Genomic DNA, 17,181 nt, shown 5'->3' with positions numbered 1-17,181 from the left:
TTATATTTTATAATATGTTATTACTTCAAAGTGTTAAATAGCATAGTTTATACTACAAGTCAAACGTTTTTAAACAGTAAAATTTTTAGTGTTTTTAAAGAAGTGCTCACCAAGCCTGCATTCTTTAATCCAAAGTACAGCAAAAACTGTAAAATTTTGAAATATTTTTACTATTTAAAATAGCTGTTTTCTATTTGAATATATTTTAAAATGAATTTTTCCTGTGATTTCAAAGTTGAATTTTTAACATCAGTACTCCAGTCACATGATCCTTCAGAAACGATTCTAATATTCTGATTTGCTGCTCAAAATTGTATTATTATTATGTTAAAAAGAGCTAAGTAGAATTTTTTTCAGGTTTCTTTAATGAATAGGAAGTTCAAAAGGACAGCATTTAAATTCATCATGTGACACTGAAGACTGAAGTAATGATGCTTTGATCACAGAAATAAATTACATTTTAAAAATAAATTCAAATAGAAAACAGTTATTTTAAATAGCAAAAATATTTCACAATATTACTGCTTTTGCTGTATTTTTTTGCTGGAAGAATTTGCAAAAATCCTTAAAGTTTTAGCCGTGTATTTATTGCATCAACATCTTATCAAGCTTCTATTTTGTTTTCTTTTTTAGTTTGATAAAAACCATGCTCTTGGAAAAAAATATCGAACATTCTTTTTTTGGTTTTGGTTGTTAAAAGGCTAAATGTACATTTGTAATGAATCGGATGAATGACTAAATGACTTAGTCAAAATTAGTCAGTTGTCTTTGAAATAAATGATAGAGAAATCAAAAAAACACATGGCAGACTTAAAAGTAACTTAATAACTTAAAATAGTTAGTAGTAGTATTTTAAGTTATTAATAATAATAGGCTTTAATTATAATTGTTATTGCTAGTATTATACGTTTGTTTGTTTGGCATATGTTTGAGATAAAGAGTTGTTTACTTTAGCCAGATTTATTGGGAAATGTCCTGTTCTGTCAGGCCAACGGAGGAGTAAACATACATACACACACACAGACACACACAGACACACACCACCCCCATCATCAATTCTTCCAGTCCAAAAGAATCAAAGTCCTCAGATGAGCTCTGCTGTTGGAGTAAAGCAGCTCTTATACTATGATTCCACTCTTCTTTCTCACAGCCCTGCTGCTTCAATCTGATACAGTTCATGGTAAGATCAATACTCTCATAATGAATGATTTCTTATTTCACATTAAATGTTTTGATAAATTAAATGTTGTATTTTAAGATTAATTGTTTTTAGACAGCCTAATTGTTTAGGCTCCCAAACAGACAGCGAACATATGTATACTATGTATTACTATAGTATAATCCACCAATATCATAAAACAAATGTACAGACAAAATATGAAAGTTCCCTGATCTTAAAGATCCTGTAATAATTAATTATTATTATTAAGTAACTAAAACTATGAATTACCATGGTGTGTTTTTAAAGAACAGATTAGACTGAGCTATATAAACAAATTCACAATAGGTAAAATGAATATAAAGAGATTTTTGCACCAGTTGATATTTAAGTAACTCTTACAAATATTTCGTGAAAACATGGAAAACCATGGTAAACTAATGTGATTCAGTGCCATGGTAAATATTAGTCACTTGTCGCATTTTATGTCATTAATGGCTCTTTTTCATCATGCGTATAAGCACATATTCATATAGATGTTTAATGAATTTAAACACAAGCATGTGTGTACAGCTGTGGACTGGTTTCTGTGCCAGATTCTGTGTACTGTGTAGTTATTTGGGCATCGCTTCATGATCATGCCATGCCACTGGGAATTTTGTGGAATAGATGTAGTTTACAAATCCAAAGGTCATGTGTGTTTAAGCCCTTATGAGAGGACACACACACACACAGAAGGAGCATTACAACATTTTAAACCGGCTAGATTCAATGTTTTTTTAGACATGCCTCGGCATGTTTTATGTCATTATGGAAGTTTCATCTTAATTGATTCGTTACTAAATAAATCCTAAGTGGTGGCAAAATGACTAGTGCATCTTTCTGATGTGTGCTTTCACAGCGTTTCGCAGCGCATTGAATGATTTCCAGCGATCTGAGGGGAGAGAGCTGGTCCTGAAATCCTGGAATGTCAACCGTCTGACTGAACTTCCAGGAATCACTTTGGAGGACTGTGCTAAACGCTGCACAGAGAGTCTAGAATGCAGGTCTCATATCCCTACTTCCCAATCCAAGCATGCATTTTCAGCTTTACTCCCAAAATGTAATTCTCATTGTGATTGAATGATTAAAATGGCCTATTTCTAAGAAACAGTGCCTGTTGTGCCTTTTCCACAAACAGTTTTGTTTGTTTAGTATTTATTTCCTTATTTTGTCTGAAAATGTGAAAATAAAGTGTAAGTATGCTCCTTAGCGTGCTTATTATGGAAATATATACTTTATATGTTTTCAGACCCTTAAATGTATGTCATTTACAATTGAATTAAAATATGTTGTTTATTATATGTGACCCTGGACCGAAACCAGTCATAAAAGTCCAATTTAATCCAATTTTTATAAGCTTTCCATTGATGTATGGTTTGTTAGGACAGGCCAATATTTAACTGAGATACAACTATTTGAAAATCTGCAATCTGATGCAAAAAAAAAAAAAAAAAAATCCAAATATTGAGAAAATCACCTTTAAAGTGGTCCAAATTCTTAGTGACGTATATTACTAATAAAAAATTAAGCTTTGATATTTTTATGGTAGGAAATTAATTAAATATCTTTATGGAGCATGATCTTTACTATCTTAATGACTTTTGACATTCTTGGCTATTGCTGCAAACATACCCACGTTATTTGGTAAGAGTTTATTTTAATGACAAACTCTCACTTTTATCCAGCATGCATATGACTAGCATATTGTCTGTTTATTATGCAATGTTTTATTATTATGCAAGCCAAAAGACAGAGAGAGAGTAAGATAGTTTGGCTGTTTATTAGTACTTATAAAGCACATATTAATGCTATATTCTGCATGAGCATATTTTAGATTGCTTAATCTTACTCCATACCTGAATAGTAGTTTGGTAATACTGAGAATTTGACTTTAAAGGAACACTCCACTTTTTTTGGAAATAGGCTCATTCTCATTCAGTTAATAAAGTGAGTTTTACCGTTTTGAAATCCATTCAGCCGTTCTCCTGTTCTGGCGATATCACTTTTAGCATAGCTTAGCATAGATCATTGAATCCTATTAGACCAATAGCATCACGTACAAAAATGACCAACGAGTTTTGATATTTGTCCTATTTAAGACTTGACTCTTCTGTAGTTATATCGTGTATAATACCGGTGGAAAATGTAAAGCTGCGATTTTCTAGGCTGATAAGATTAGGAACTACACTCTCATTCCGGCGTAATAGTCAAGAAAGTTTGCTGCTGTAATACGGACGCAGCAGGCGCAGTAATATCACGCAGCCCCTGAAATTAGTTCCCAGCTACCGTAGGTTAGCATTTGCACATGTGCTGCGTGATATTACTCCGCCTGCTTCGGCCATGTTACAGCAGCAAACTTCCTTGAATATTACGCCGGAATGGGAGTGTAGTTCCGGCGTGTTAGCTGCATTTTGGAAGTTCAAACTCGGGGGCACTATAGAAGTCCATTATATGGAGAGAAATCCTGAAATGTTTTACTCAAAAAACATAATTTCCTTATGACTGAAGAAAGAAAGACATGAGCATCTTGGATGACAAAGGGGTGAGTATATTATCTGTAGATTTTTGTTCTGAAAGTGAACTACCTCTTAAGTGTGTCAAGAAACAGTCCTGAAAGTATACTCTCTTTAAGTATACTTAAATGACTTTTTATTGCATTAATATGATATTATCCGCAGGTACCACTTTTTAAAAATGTTTTTCACAAAATCTTTTTCACAAAGGAATGCATATGTATTTCTGATGTATTTTTGAATTTTCCAGAGCTTTCAATTATGAGTTTCGTCCGTCTTTGGTGTGTAAACATCTGCCCTGGGTGGGCGACGGAGACAATGCAGACGTCAAGAGAAACGTGAACTGTGATCTTTATGAGATGAAAGGTAACAAATTGATTCTCATAGTGTTTTCCACTATTTTTAAAGTATTAGACAGAATGAAAGAGTATAAGGAGATGTACTATGTCATCAGCCAATAAAAACCCATATTGGTTAACCTCCACTCTGTAGTCAGATGTTCATAATGTTCTCCTGTACTTAGTCTATGTAAGGAAGTGCATTGTGGGTAAAGGAGAAGACTATCGAGGGAAAGTGTTGACGACTAAGAGTGGACGAACATGTCAACAGTGGTGGTCCAAATTCCCTCATGATCACAGGTATGAGATCCGACATGGCATATAGTATATTGCATAAACCTTATGTGAAATATGTATTTGGACAGTCTTAAAACTGTTTGAACGTCAGTGCATTTGATGCAATATATCAAATCAAGTTGCACTGTCAAACACACTTTTTTTTAGCTCACCCAGGCTGTGTTTATTTGATCATAAATATTAGTAATATTGTGAAACATTATTAAAATTTAAAAAAAAAATTCTTCTATTGTAAAATGTAATTTATTCCTGTAATGCAAAGCTGAATTTTCAGCATCATTACTCCAGTCTTTACAAATCATATTTGCTGATTTGCTGCTCAAGAAACATTTATTATTATTGTTATCAATCTTAAAAACAGTTGTTCTGCTTAATATATTTGTGGAAACCTCAATGCATTTTTTCTAAACCTAAATGCATTTTTTTCTACTGTCACTTTTTAATAATTTAATGCATCCTTTCTGAATAAACAAAATTATACATACAGTATATTTTACTCTAAGGTCTTTTAATGACTGACTGTACAACTGCGATATTAGAATGATGTCACCACTGTTTGGAATAGATGGACTCCGTCTGCTACCAATGGCCTGGAGCTGAACTATTGTCGTAATCCGGATGGCGACCGCATCGGACCCTGGTGTTACACCACTGACCCTGAACGTAGATATGAGAGCTGCGACATTCCCCAGTGCAAAGATGGTACGGCCAGTTACACGTTTGCATTGTGCTTTTACTTTTCCAGTCATAGTCAGTTTGTTCTGAGCAGATGTTTGCATATGTTTTTGCATTAGAGGTGTGCATCACTTGCAATGGAGAAGACTACAGAGGTCAGGTGGATCACACAGTGAGCGGTAAAGAGTGTCAGAGATGGGACCAACAGTATCCGCATCAACACATCTACCAGCCAGAGAAGTAAATACGACATAACCATGTAGCAAAGCACTTAAGGGGGTCATCGGATGCCAAACTAACTTTTACATGTTGTTGGAACATTAATGTGTGTTGACAGTTTGTGTACACAACCACCCTACAATGATAAAAATCCACCCAGTGGTATTTTTTTAATCTTTAAAAGTAATATCCCCTTTTTAAAATCGGGTCATTCTCAGCTTCTTGTCGTTGTGACGACACACCGACAGAGGCCACTCCCACGGTAGTTGATTGACATGAGCGCCTTACCTTAGACCCGCCCTCACCGAGCTGAAACAGACTCTGATTGCCATTGTGTGACTCAGGTGTAGATAGGAATGTCTCAGATTGAGCGATTGAGGTGTTCTGTTGTTGGATGTAATAATGAACATAGCAGTCGTCATTTACTCCCAACATCTGAGCCACTGAAGATGCAGAGGATAGCGTTACTTTCATTTTTAAAAGGAAAGCCCCGATCCCGATCTACATATGCGTTTATGTTCGTGCGAATCGTTCCTAATGCAGCTTGACCCACAAGTGAGAATAAGGTTTTTTTTATGCATCTTTGCAAATGGTCTTTCTTAATAATGTGCTTGTTGGAAAGTTTTGCAGCTAAACGTGGCTAAAGTAAACATTACGGCTCGTAATCCCACAGCAGAGAGGGTTGGGGCGAGCAGAGCTCATTTGCATTTAAAGGGACCATGCAATAAAATGAGTTGAGTTTTTGCAGAGCTGATTTTGACGAGGTGTTTTTTTTAAACTACTATTGAGAATTTTTAACCAAAGTATATTATAGACTTTCCATTAAGATCCTAAAGAATCATATGAACTTGTGGAAAATGGGCATCCAATGACCCCTTTTAATAATGTCTGAATATAATTGCACTGGATATCAGAATATCAATGCAAGTTTTTGTATCTGCGCTTAAATGCTCAAGTTTTTTTGCCAATGCATTTTAATCATGTGGTGTTGCAGTGATTTTTAGTGGACGCTGATATAATAAAGTAAAATAACTGCATATGATCTTTGTGCAATCAGGTATCCTGATAAAAGTTTGGATGATAATTACTGCCGTAATCCGGATGCATCTCCAGTGCCCTGGTGCTACACCACTGACCCAACAATGGAGAGAGAGAGCTGTGAAATACGCAAGTGCCGTAAGTATAAATGCTCCTTACAGCAAGGATAGATGTTTCATTTCATGGTATTGTGGGGGGTTTTTATGTTTCATATAGTTTTTGGTAATTGTATGACTTGGTATTTACTTTGTTCTCACCATGAGGATAGACTTGCTTATGAGAAGAAGTTAAAAATAATGAATCAATTTATTTTATACTTTAACAAGACTCCAAAACTAAACAAAACTTAAGCGCAGATACTGACAAAACAACTATACCATAATAAAATCAAAGTCAAAGTTTATCTTTTTTTGTTATTTTTGAATGTTCATCAAAAAATAAATATGCATTTTATAACTTGTGTTATTTTAGTATAATTAAGATACTTTTGTAGTTTTCATTAATATGGTTTAAAAAATTCCAGTTTGATTTTATTTTTAGTTAGAATGTTTAGCAATCTGCTTTTTTTCATGTGATAGTTTTTATAAATTAAATTTCATTTTTTGTACCTAGTTTTTGTTTAGTTCAAATTAGAAATGTATCCTTGGCAGCTAATATGAAATAGTATAAAAAGCTCACAATTTTTATATTTCATTTGAGTTAATATTTTATTTTAAGCGGGGAGCATGCTTATGGTTTTAGTTTATTTTCCATGAAAAAAAAAATTTTTTTTTTTTGCATGTTCTAAGAATACTAAGTATAAACAATAAAAAAATCTACCAGTGCAGTAAGACAAAATATGCTTATATTCAAGATACAATTAATGAAAATAGTTCATAATGTCTTATAAAATATTGTTTAAGTTTGTCATTTTAAAGATATTTAGATATTTTTAAATTTGAATTGCTCATTAACCAGATATTTTTGCAGTACATCTAATCCAAAGAGGCTTTCCTTATATATAACATTTTAAAGTCAAAGATAATAGAGAAACATAGCAGAGATTAAACTAAAGGAAAAAAAAGCTCTGAACTTCTAAGTCAATATTTGATGCCGTGTCAACTTTAAAATGCTCGCACGGCACTAATAACCTTTTACAGTCGTTTGCATTCCGTTAGCAGTGCATGAATTTCAATCTCCATGCAAATCGTTTGGATTATTATTCATTCATTCTGTTTAAAGGACACAGATCTTCATCTTCCTGGGGACATTGCTGTCATTTCAAATCGTGTCAGCACTGTTCAAAGAGACAACTATATAATCGAAAGTCAGCAACTCGCATATGGTGTTCTGTTTGAGAGCACAACATTAACAGCAGTTTATTGCATTGGGTTCACAAGATGGATAACAATATTATTCTTTATGAATATGCAATGATTGATCTATCTATCAAGAGCATGGTGTGACATTCACAGCTGAGTTGTAAAATATAAACAGCACTAAAGTCAAGTTGCTAAAATCTGTTGCTTTGTCATTGACACATGATTGGACAACAAATTGTTGCATTTGTTTAATATACAGCCATATTTGTGATCCTGGACCACAAAACCAGTCTTAATTTGTAGCAATAGCCAAAAATACATTTCATGGGTCAAAATCATTGATTTTTCTTTTATGCCAAAAAGCATTAGGATATTATGTAAAGATCATGTTCCATTAAGATATTTTGTACATTTACCGTAAATATATCAAAACTTAATTTTTGATTAGTAATATACATTGTTAAGAACTTAATTTGGACAACTTTAAAGGTGATTTTCTCAATATTTCGTTTTTTTGTACCCTCAGATTCCAGATTTTCAAATAGTTGTATCTCGGCCAAATATTGTCCTATCCCACCAAACCATACATTAATGGAAAGCTTATTTATATCTCAATTTTTGGCTGGTTTTGTAGTCCAGGGTCACATTTACTACTCGCTACAACTCTACATTTACCCTGCAATAAGACTGATCAAACAATGAGATCTCTTTAGTATTTATCCTACATGAATTTCTTACTTTTTAACTCACTTTTTTCTTTACCATCATATAGCTGAATCTCCCAAGCGCCGTTCCCGCTCTGGCTACACCACTAATTGTTTTCGTGGTCGAGGAGAGGATTACAGGGGCAAAGTCAATGAAACAACCTCTGGAATCCCCTGTCAGCGCTGGGATGCCCAGAAACCCCATGAACACCCATTTTTCCCTAAAACCTATGAGTGCAAGTGAGTTCAAAGAATAGTTTGCACAAAAATGAAAATTAGCTGAAAATGCACTCACACTTAGGTCCAAGATGTAGATGAGTTTGTTTCTTCATAGGAACAGATTTGGAAAAATATAGCATTACTTGCTCATCAATTGATCCTCTGCATTGAATGGGTGCCGTTAGAATGAGAGTCCGAACAGCTGATGAATACATCACAATAATCCACAAGTATTCAACACTACTCCAGTACATCAGTTAAGAAGTGTTATTATGCATTATGCACTTGTATTTTGGCTAGAAGCAACAGTTTAAACACTTTATTTATGCTTGATGCTTCACAAGATGTTAATTGATGAACTGGAGTAGTGTTGAATAAACTTGTGGATTATTGTGATGTATTTATCAGCTGTTTGGACTCTCATTCTGATGGCACCCATTCACTGCAGAGGATCTGTTTGTGAACAAGTGATGTAATGCTACTATTCTCCAAATCTGACTTTTTGTTCTTGTCTTTTTCCTCTTTCCACCTTTAGAGGTCTGGAGGAGAACTACTGCCGTAACCCAGATGGTTCGGAGGCGCCCTGGTGTTTTACATCTCTTTCTGAGATGAGGACGGCTCTCTGTCTCCAGATCAAACGTTGTGCTGACGACATTGAGGCTGAAGGTACAGTTGGCGCCCGCTAGTGATTAAAACATCAACTACAGTTTCATTTTCAAAGAGACATTTTGATTGTGGTTTGTCTTGGTGGGAGGAGAGAAATCTTGATGAAATATCAATGCACACTTCATGTGTACTTAATATGCACACTGTATATACAGTACCATTCATAATTTGGGCCCAGTAAGATTTACTTTTGAAAGGAGTTTGTATTTTTTTAATAACATACATAATGTTACAATACATTTCTATTTCAAATAAATGCTGGCCTTTTGAACTAACTGTTTATCAAGGAATACTGAAGTAAAACGTATCAATGTTTCCACAAAAATATGAAGCAGCACAGCTGTTTTAAACATTGATAATAATGAGAAATATTTTTTGAGCATCAAATCAGCATATTAGAATGATTTCTGAAGGATCACCTGATACTGAAGACTGGAGTAATGATGCTCAAAATTCAACTTTGCATCACAGAAATGAATTACATTTTAAAACATATTCAAATAGAAAACCGTTGTTTCACAAATTTTCTGTTTTTACTGTTGTTGGTTTTTTTTTGTTAGTTTTTTTTATTAACAACAATACACACCAACGACATATCATAACATATAATTTCAACTTTGGCTAGAAACATAGAAAACCAAAGCCACAGGAATCATAAAACATAAATTCCAGCAATCAAGAATGCAAAAGAAAAAAAGGAATGTTTTTACTGTATTTTTTATAAAATACATGCATCCTTGGTGAACAGAAGAGAAAGAACATGTTTTAAAAAATCTTACTGACCCTAAATTTTTTGAATGGCAGTGTAAATAACCAGGTTTTCTTCTCCCTAAACTAGATTGCTATAATGAAATTGGCAAAAACTATCGGGGTGTTGTCCGCAAGACACGTAAAGGCATTCTCTGTCAGAAGTGGAGCATCAATACCCCTCACAAAACCAAGTAAGAATAAAATCCCATTCTTGTTAGTTGAGTCTCAGCTGGTCTAAAGTATAAATTCAAGGTAATTTATGCACATGTATTTCCAGGATAAACCCCAAAACACACCCAGAGGCCAACCTGACTGACAACTACTGCAGGAACCCTGATGGAGACCATCACGGGCCATGGTGCTACACCTCTGACCCCAAAACTGAGTTCGACTACTGTGCAATCAAGCAGTGTGGTAAAGCATCAATGTCTATAGATGCTCTTTTCAGTCTGATTCAGTCATGTCTAATTCATTAATTAATTAAACTGTTTTTGTGCTTCTTTATGTTGTAATAGCTGGAGAGAAAGTGCCAATCATCGGGCCAACAAGTAGGTCAAAAACAATACACAGAGAACAGTACATACTCTAATGTTTATGACTGTATTTCTAACTTAAATGTGGTCCACTGTGTGTAAAAAGCGGAGGTTGTGTTTAACGAGTGTGGGAAGCGGGACGACCGGACTGTGAAGAGCAGGTTAAGAATAGTGGGCGGCACACCTGGAAACTCTCCCTGGACCGTCAGCCTTCGAGACCGGTTAGTCTTACTATACAGTGAGGAAAAAATTATTTGATCCCCTGCTGAGTTTGTATGTTTGCCCTTTGACAAAGAAATGATCAGTCTATCATTTTAAGGGTAGGTTTATCTGAACAGTGAGAGACAGAATAACAACAACAAAAAATCCAGAAAAATGCATTTCAAAAAAGTTATACATTTATTCAGTGAGTGAAATAAGTATTTGATCCCTATTTTGAGATTTCTGGCTTCCATGTGTCTTTTATACAGGTCGTAAGCACTCTTTTAAAGCAAGTGCTCCTAATCTCAGTTTGTTACCTGTATAAAAGACACCTGTCCACAGAAGCAATCAATCAATCAGATTCTGAACTGTCCGCCATAGCCAAGACCAAAGAGCTTTCCAAGGATGTCAGAGACAAGATTGTAGACCTACACAATGCAAGATCTCACCTCGTGGAGTTTTAATGATCATAAAAACGGTGAGGGATCAGCCCAGAACTACACGGGAGGATCTTGTCAATGATCTCAAGGCAGCTGGGACCATAGTCACCAAGAAAACAATTGGTAACACACTATGCCATGAAGGACTGAAATCCTGCAGTGCCCCCAAAGTCCTCCTGCTCAAGAAAGCACATGTACAGCCCCATCTGAAGTGTGCCAATAAACATCTGAATGATTCAGAGGAGAACTGGGTGAAAGTGTTGTGGAAAAATGAGACCAAAATCAAACTCTTTGGCATCAAGTCAACTCGCCGTGTTTGAAGGAGGAGGAATGCTGCCTATGACCCCAAGAACACTATCCCCACCGTCAAACATGGAGGTGAAAACATTATGCTTTGGGGGTGTTTTTCGGCTAAGGGCAACTACACCATATTAAAGGGACGATGGACGGGACCATGCACTGTCGGGTCTAGGGCACTGAAGCCAGCCAGGGCATTGAAAATGGGTCGTGGATGGGTGTTCCAGCATGACTATGACCCAAAACACATGGCCAAGGCAATAAAGAAGTGGCTCAAAAAGACACATTAAGGTCTCCAGACCTTAATCCCATAGAAAATCTGTGAAGGGAGCTGAAGGTTCGACTTGCCAAACATCAGCCTTGAAACCTTAATGACTTGGAGAGGCTCTGCAAAGAGGAGTGGGACCAAATTCTACCTGAGATGTGTGCAAACCTGGTGGCCAACTACAAGAAACATCTGACCTCTGTGATTGCCAACAAGGGTTTTGCTAAGTCATGTTTTGCGAAGAGATCAAATACTTATTTCACTCATTAAAATGCAAATCAATTTTAAACTTTTTTTTTTTTTATGTCTCTCACTGTTCAAATTAAGCTACCATTAAATTTATAGACAGATATTTTTTTTTAGCACTGGGCAAACGTACAAAATCAGCAGGAGTTAAAATAATTTTTTCTTTCACTGTGAATGTGACTTTATGAAAGTAAAATTGGTTTTCGAACAATGTTTCATGTTCATAAATACATTTGTGACCACTTCTCAGGAAAGGGAATCACTTCTGTGGAGGATCTCTGGTCAATTCCAAATGGGTCATCAGCACCAAACAATGCTTCTCATCCTGGTAACTCAATGTTCTTCAGTAATCAATGTTCAGAGATGTACAGTATGGGTGTTTTAATAAATGTGCACATGCTTGTTGGTGATTGTATGCAGTTATGTGGACCTCACGGGATATAGTGCTATGATGGGCACCTTGTTTCGTGATCCAAAGGAAGGCGAACCAGACAGACAAACCATTCCTCTCACCAAGATCGTCTGTGGCCCTTCTGAATCCCACCTGGTCATGCTTCAGCTAGAAACGTACTTCATACCACACACAAACACAGCTTTGGTTCTACACTCTTAAAAATAATGCCATTAAAGAACCATTTGGGTTCCCCAAAGAATCTTAGTTTGAAGAACATTTTAAACATCTAAAGAACCTTTTTACACTATAAAGAACCTTGTAAAGGTTTCATGGATGTTAAAGATTCTTCATGGAACCATCAATGCCAATAAACAACCACGATTAGTCTTCAACAGACAGCATTCTTTAAAGTGACTGCAAACTTGCACCCTAACAAACACATGTGCTTTTTTTCTGCAGTCCTGCTCAGTTTAATGAGCGTGTGTCTCAAATATGTCTTCCTCCTGAGCGCTACATTGTTCCAGAGGGAACCATCTGTGAAATTGCTGGTTGGGGAGAAACAAAAGGTGATATGATCATATCTATAAGACTTCCTTATTATACACTACACTACCATTCAGAATTTTGGGTTTCTTTTTTAAAGAAATTAATGCTTTTAATGCATTAAATTGATCAAAAGTGACAGTGAAGTATGCCAATTTCAAATACTTTTGAATTTTCTATTCATCAAAGAATCCTGAAGAAAACTTAACTGTTTTCCACATTGATAATAATCAGAAATGTGACCCTGGACCACAAAACCAGTCTTAAGTCGCTGGGGTATATTTGTAGCAATAGCCAAAAATAGATTGTATGGGTCAAAATTGTGGTTTTTTCTTTTATGCCAAAAATCATTAGGAAATTAAGTAAAGATCATGTTCCATGAACATTTTTTGTAAAATTCCTACTGTAAATATATCAAAATGTAATTTTTGATTAGTAATATGCATTGCTAAGAACTTAATTTGGACAACTTTAAAGGTGATTTTCTCTGTATTTAGATTTTTTTGCACCCTCAGATTCCAGATTTTCAAATAAATGTATCTCGGCCAAATATTGTCCTATCATAACAAACCATACATCAATAGAAAGCTTATTTATTGAGATTCCATATGATATATACATCTCAGTTTTGTAAAATTTAACCTTATGACTGGTTTTGTGGTCCAGGGTCACAAATGTTTCTTGATAAGCAAATCATCATAACAGAGGGATTTCAGAAGGATCATGTGACACTAAAATTCAGTTTTGCATCACAGAAATAAATAACATTTTACAATATATTCAAATAGAAAACTGTTCATTTAAATTTTAATAAGATTTCACAATATGACTGTTTTTACTGTATTTTTTACAGTAAAAAATACAGTTAATTTAATTTAAAATTCTGCCTTTCCACATTGAATATAACACATTACCATCCGTCATATATAAACATTTTATTTTATTTTATATTTTTTAATTTACTGCATGATTTGTCATGCAGCATCTGGTTAGAAGTAAAAGTTGAATGTTGAAAATAGTACAGTAACATTCAGCATTTATGCTTTGCATTTGTTGTCCATCCATTCATAATTTGGTCCTCTTTTGCTTTCCATCACTGATCCTCTCTGCTTCTCTTTCTCAGGAAAGGGCGATGAGACTGTACTGAACGTGGCTCAGATGCCTGTGTTGAGCAATAAAGAGTGCAACCCGTATTTCAAGGGCCGTGTCCGTGAGAATGAGATGTGCACTATGCCCTTCGTGGCTGGAGTTGGCGCCTGTGAGGTACAGATGTGTCAGCTGTTTTGTTTTTACACATTTTAACACCATGTGTGTTAAGAATCAGCACATAAAGTATTGTTATAGATCATTTGAAAACAAATATGGCTTTATGTGATTGGTGAAGGTACATGAGTACTGACCACTGTTTTTCAACTAACACAAAAAAGCTATGCTAATTGCAAATAATTAAATAAGTATAATCTATCATAGTTAATAAATAAATGAGCTTTTAAAAAGAAGGCAAAGCGCATTCCATATTATTTGCAGATGATGTCAAAGGCTTACTTTTTGCTGCATTTATACACTGTAGAAAAGTGGTTTTTGTACTATTTTGAACTATTTTGAACTATTTTTCAGGTTCTACCTGATAATTTTAATATTTAATCTTGCAATTTGTAAGAATGTTGTTGAATGATAAACAGCTTTGGTTGGTTTCATCCAGTTTTTATTAGAATTTGTTTTATTTTTTTAAATGATTTTCGTATGATCATTTTGTTTTGTTTCATCTGTCTTTTTGTAGAAAATTAAATGCAAACATATAATTTAAGGATTTTTGTATGACAAATAATTTTGGCCGGTTTCATCCATCTTCTGGTAGAAAAAAAAATTAAGCATTTTTGTATGCTAAACAATTTTGGTTGGTTTCATCTTTTGGAAGATAGTTAGATCCTTTAAAGGATAACTATTGCCAAAATGCAACCTGGGCTGTTTTTTGTAGTGAAAACGAGACAAACTTATATATAAAAGCATAATTACGACAAACGAGCCGTTTTTGAGATTGACCGTGATTTCGTTTTGTGGTCAAAGGCCGGTCAAAATTAATATTTTTACAACACTAAGAAGGCTCGACACACCATGACTTTTTAAGTGATAAACAGTTTTGTTTTGTTTAAGCCAGTTTTTTGTAGAAAATTGGACTAATTCAAAGATTTTTGTATGTACTTTAGGTTGCTTTTATCTATCTTTTGCTTTTTTATTTTAGGGTTTTTGTATGCTAAAACTGGTTGGTTTCATTCATCTTTTGATATAAAATTAGAAATAATATTTTAATTTGAAGGATTTTTGTACACTACAATATTTTGATTGGTTTTATTGGAATTTGATTTAATCTTGTAATTTAAATTATTTTTAAATGATAAACAAATTCGGACTGATTTCATTCATCTATTACTACAAAAAAAATATTTTTGGAGAAAACTGGATTTTTTTATTTTAAGGATTTTTGGATTTGGTATTTTTGGATTTCCACCTTTTGGTGCAAAAAACTTTAAATTGTATGTGTTTTTTTAATGATAAACAATTCTGGTTAATTGTTTAGATTAGATTTAAAGGATTTTTATATGGTACAAAAAAAATTATTAAAACTTTCAAATTTATAGGGTTTTTAAATGATTAAACCCTCTACACTTTTTGGTACAAAATTAGATTTAATCTTTTAGTTTTAAGGTTTTTATCATTAGACAATTTTGGTTGGTGTGTATAATCCGGCTCCTGAAATAAAGCTAGAGAACCACTGATCTAGACATTGCTTAGCTTGCAAAAATCTTGCAAAATGTGTATAAAGCTTTAGTGCTTCAAACGTTTCCTTTCTATGCGTTTGTGCGGGTGCATGAGTTCTAAGTTCTGCTTTTGAAATAGATGTAAGTGAGGATTGTGAAATGAGTAAGTCGCGCAGGGTGCAGGTGCACTGTAACGTTTTTCTTTTTCACTCTTCCAGAGAGACTATGGCGGCCCTCTGGCCTGTCAGAACAGCGACTGTTGGGTCCTAGAGGGTGTCATCATACCAATGCGCCGCTGCGGACACGCCGGCCAACCAAACATCTTCATCCGTGTGTCTTTTTATGTGGATTGGATCAAGAAGGTCATGGAGATGACCTGACCACATACAACTCGTATCATAACACATGACATCAGCACGTCTTTTACGAGACGTTTCATTCTGATCAATCTTCTATATGCTGACATATAAATATATTAAGTTGATGTAAAAATAAAAAATAATAAAAGTACTGTGTTTTATAAGATTATGTATGCTTTTTTGTATCATTCTGAATTTGAGGTTTAATTTACTTAATATGTATGCTTGCATTTGTGGAACATGTACTTGTCTGAGCTATATAGAATTTTGTAGATTTTATTGTTAATAAAGTATTCAAAATTCTGTTTTTGCTCTCCAACATTCTTCTAATATGTCTGAGATATATGTGACCCTGAACAAAACCAGTCATAAGTAGTATGGGCATATTCATAGCCAAAAATACATTGTTTGGATCAAAGTTATCGATTTTTCTTTTGTGCCAAAAATCATTAGGATATTAAAGATAATGTTCCATGAAGATATTTTGTAAATTTCCTACCTTAAATATTTAAAAACTTAATTTTTGATTAGTAATATGCATTGCTAAGAGCTTAATTTGGACAAATTTAAAGGCGATTTTCTCAGTATTTTTTTTTTTTTTTTTGGCAGATTTCAGATTTTCAAATAGTTGCATCTCAGCCAAATATTGTTATCCTAACAAGCTCAGCAATCCTAAAATCTTATTTATTCAGCTTTAAGATGATATATAAATCTTAATTTTCCCTTATAACTTGTTTTGTGGGCCAGAGTCAGATTCCTCAAATGGTTGTATCTCAACCAAATATTGTCCTATCAGTAGCAAACTATACATCAATTGAAAACTTATTTGTTCAGCTTATTCAGATGATGCATAAATCTCAATTTTAAAAAAACTGACACTTATGACTGGTTTTGTTGTCCAGGGTCACATATATTGCATCATCCAAAACAGTAGTTTACTGCCTATATTTAGTATACATAGTAGCATGGTACTATGTTTTTTATTTTTTTTTGGGGGGGGGGGGGGGGGGGCATAGTATTCTTGGACATACCATATAAACACAATGATATATCAAAACACAAGTTACGTAATAATATTACTTTTTCCAACTATAAAGTTACACATTACTTTTTAATTGACAAGAAAATATCTGAGTTAATTTTTCAAATAAGTAATGCCAGTTACTTTTCCTTATTGATTAAAAGCTCTCCTCTCCCCATCTTGAGAGAAATTGTAAGATGTT

The 17,181-nt window shown here is 34.2% G+C and overlaps 1 protein-coding gene across 1 annotated transcript; it reads left to right on the top strand.

Moving 5' to 3' along the window:
• The first annotated feature begins 1,051 nt into the window (after positions 1 to 1,051).
• LOC141346556 (hepatocyte growth factor-like protein) lies at positions 1,052 to 16,263 on the top strand. The gene is made up of 18 exons (XM_073851449.1): positions 1,052 to 1,180; positions 2,061 to 2,205; positions 3,965 to 4,080; positions 4,238 to 4,352; positions 4,915 to 5,051; positions 5,144 to 5,264; positions 6,301 to 6,419; positions 8,355 to 8,526; positions 9,041 to 9,171; positions 10,010 to 10,112; positions 10,199 to 10,335; positions 10,437 to 10,469; positions 10,561 to 10,675; positions 12,154 to 12,231; positions 12,324 to 12,470; positions 12,757 to 12,863; positions 13,964 to 14,103; positions 15,818 to 16,263. The coding sequence occupies exons 1-18, from the start codon at positions 1,126 to 1,128 to the stop codon at positions 15,977 to 15,979; spliced, it is 2,133 nt and encodes a 710-aa protein (XP_073707550.1). The 5' UTR covers positions 1,052 to 1,125; the 3' UTR covers positions 15,980 to 16,263.
• The last annotated feature ends 918 nt before the right edge of the window (positions 16,264 to 17,181 follow it).

This window comes from Garra rufa, chromosome 12 (genome assembly GCF_049309525.1).
Source record: "Garra rufa chromosome 12, GarRuf1.0, whole genome shotgun sequence".
NCBI lineage: Eukaryota > Metazoa > Chordata > Actinopteri > Cypriniformes > Cyprinidae > Garra > Garra rufa.
This window is presented reverse-complemented; position numbering and strand designations above follow the sequence as displayed.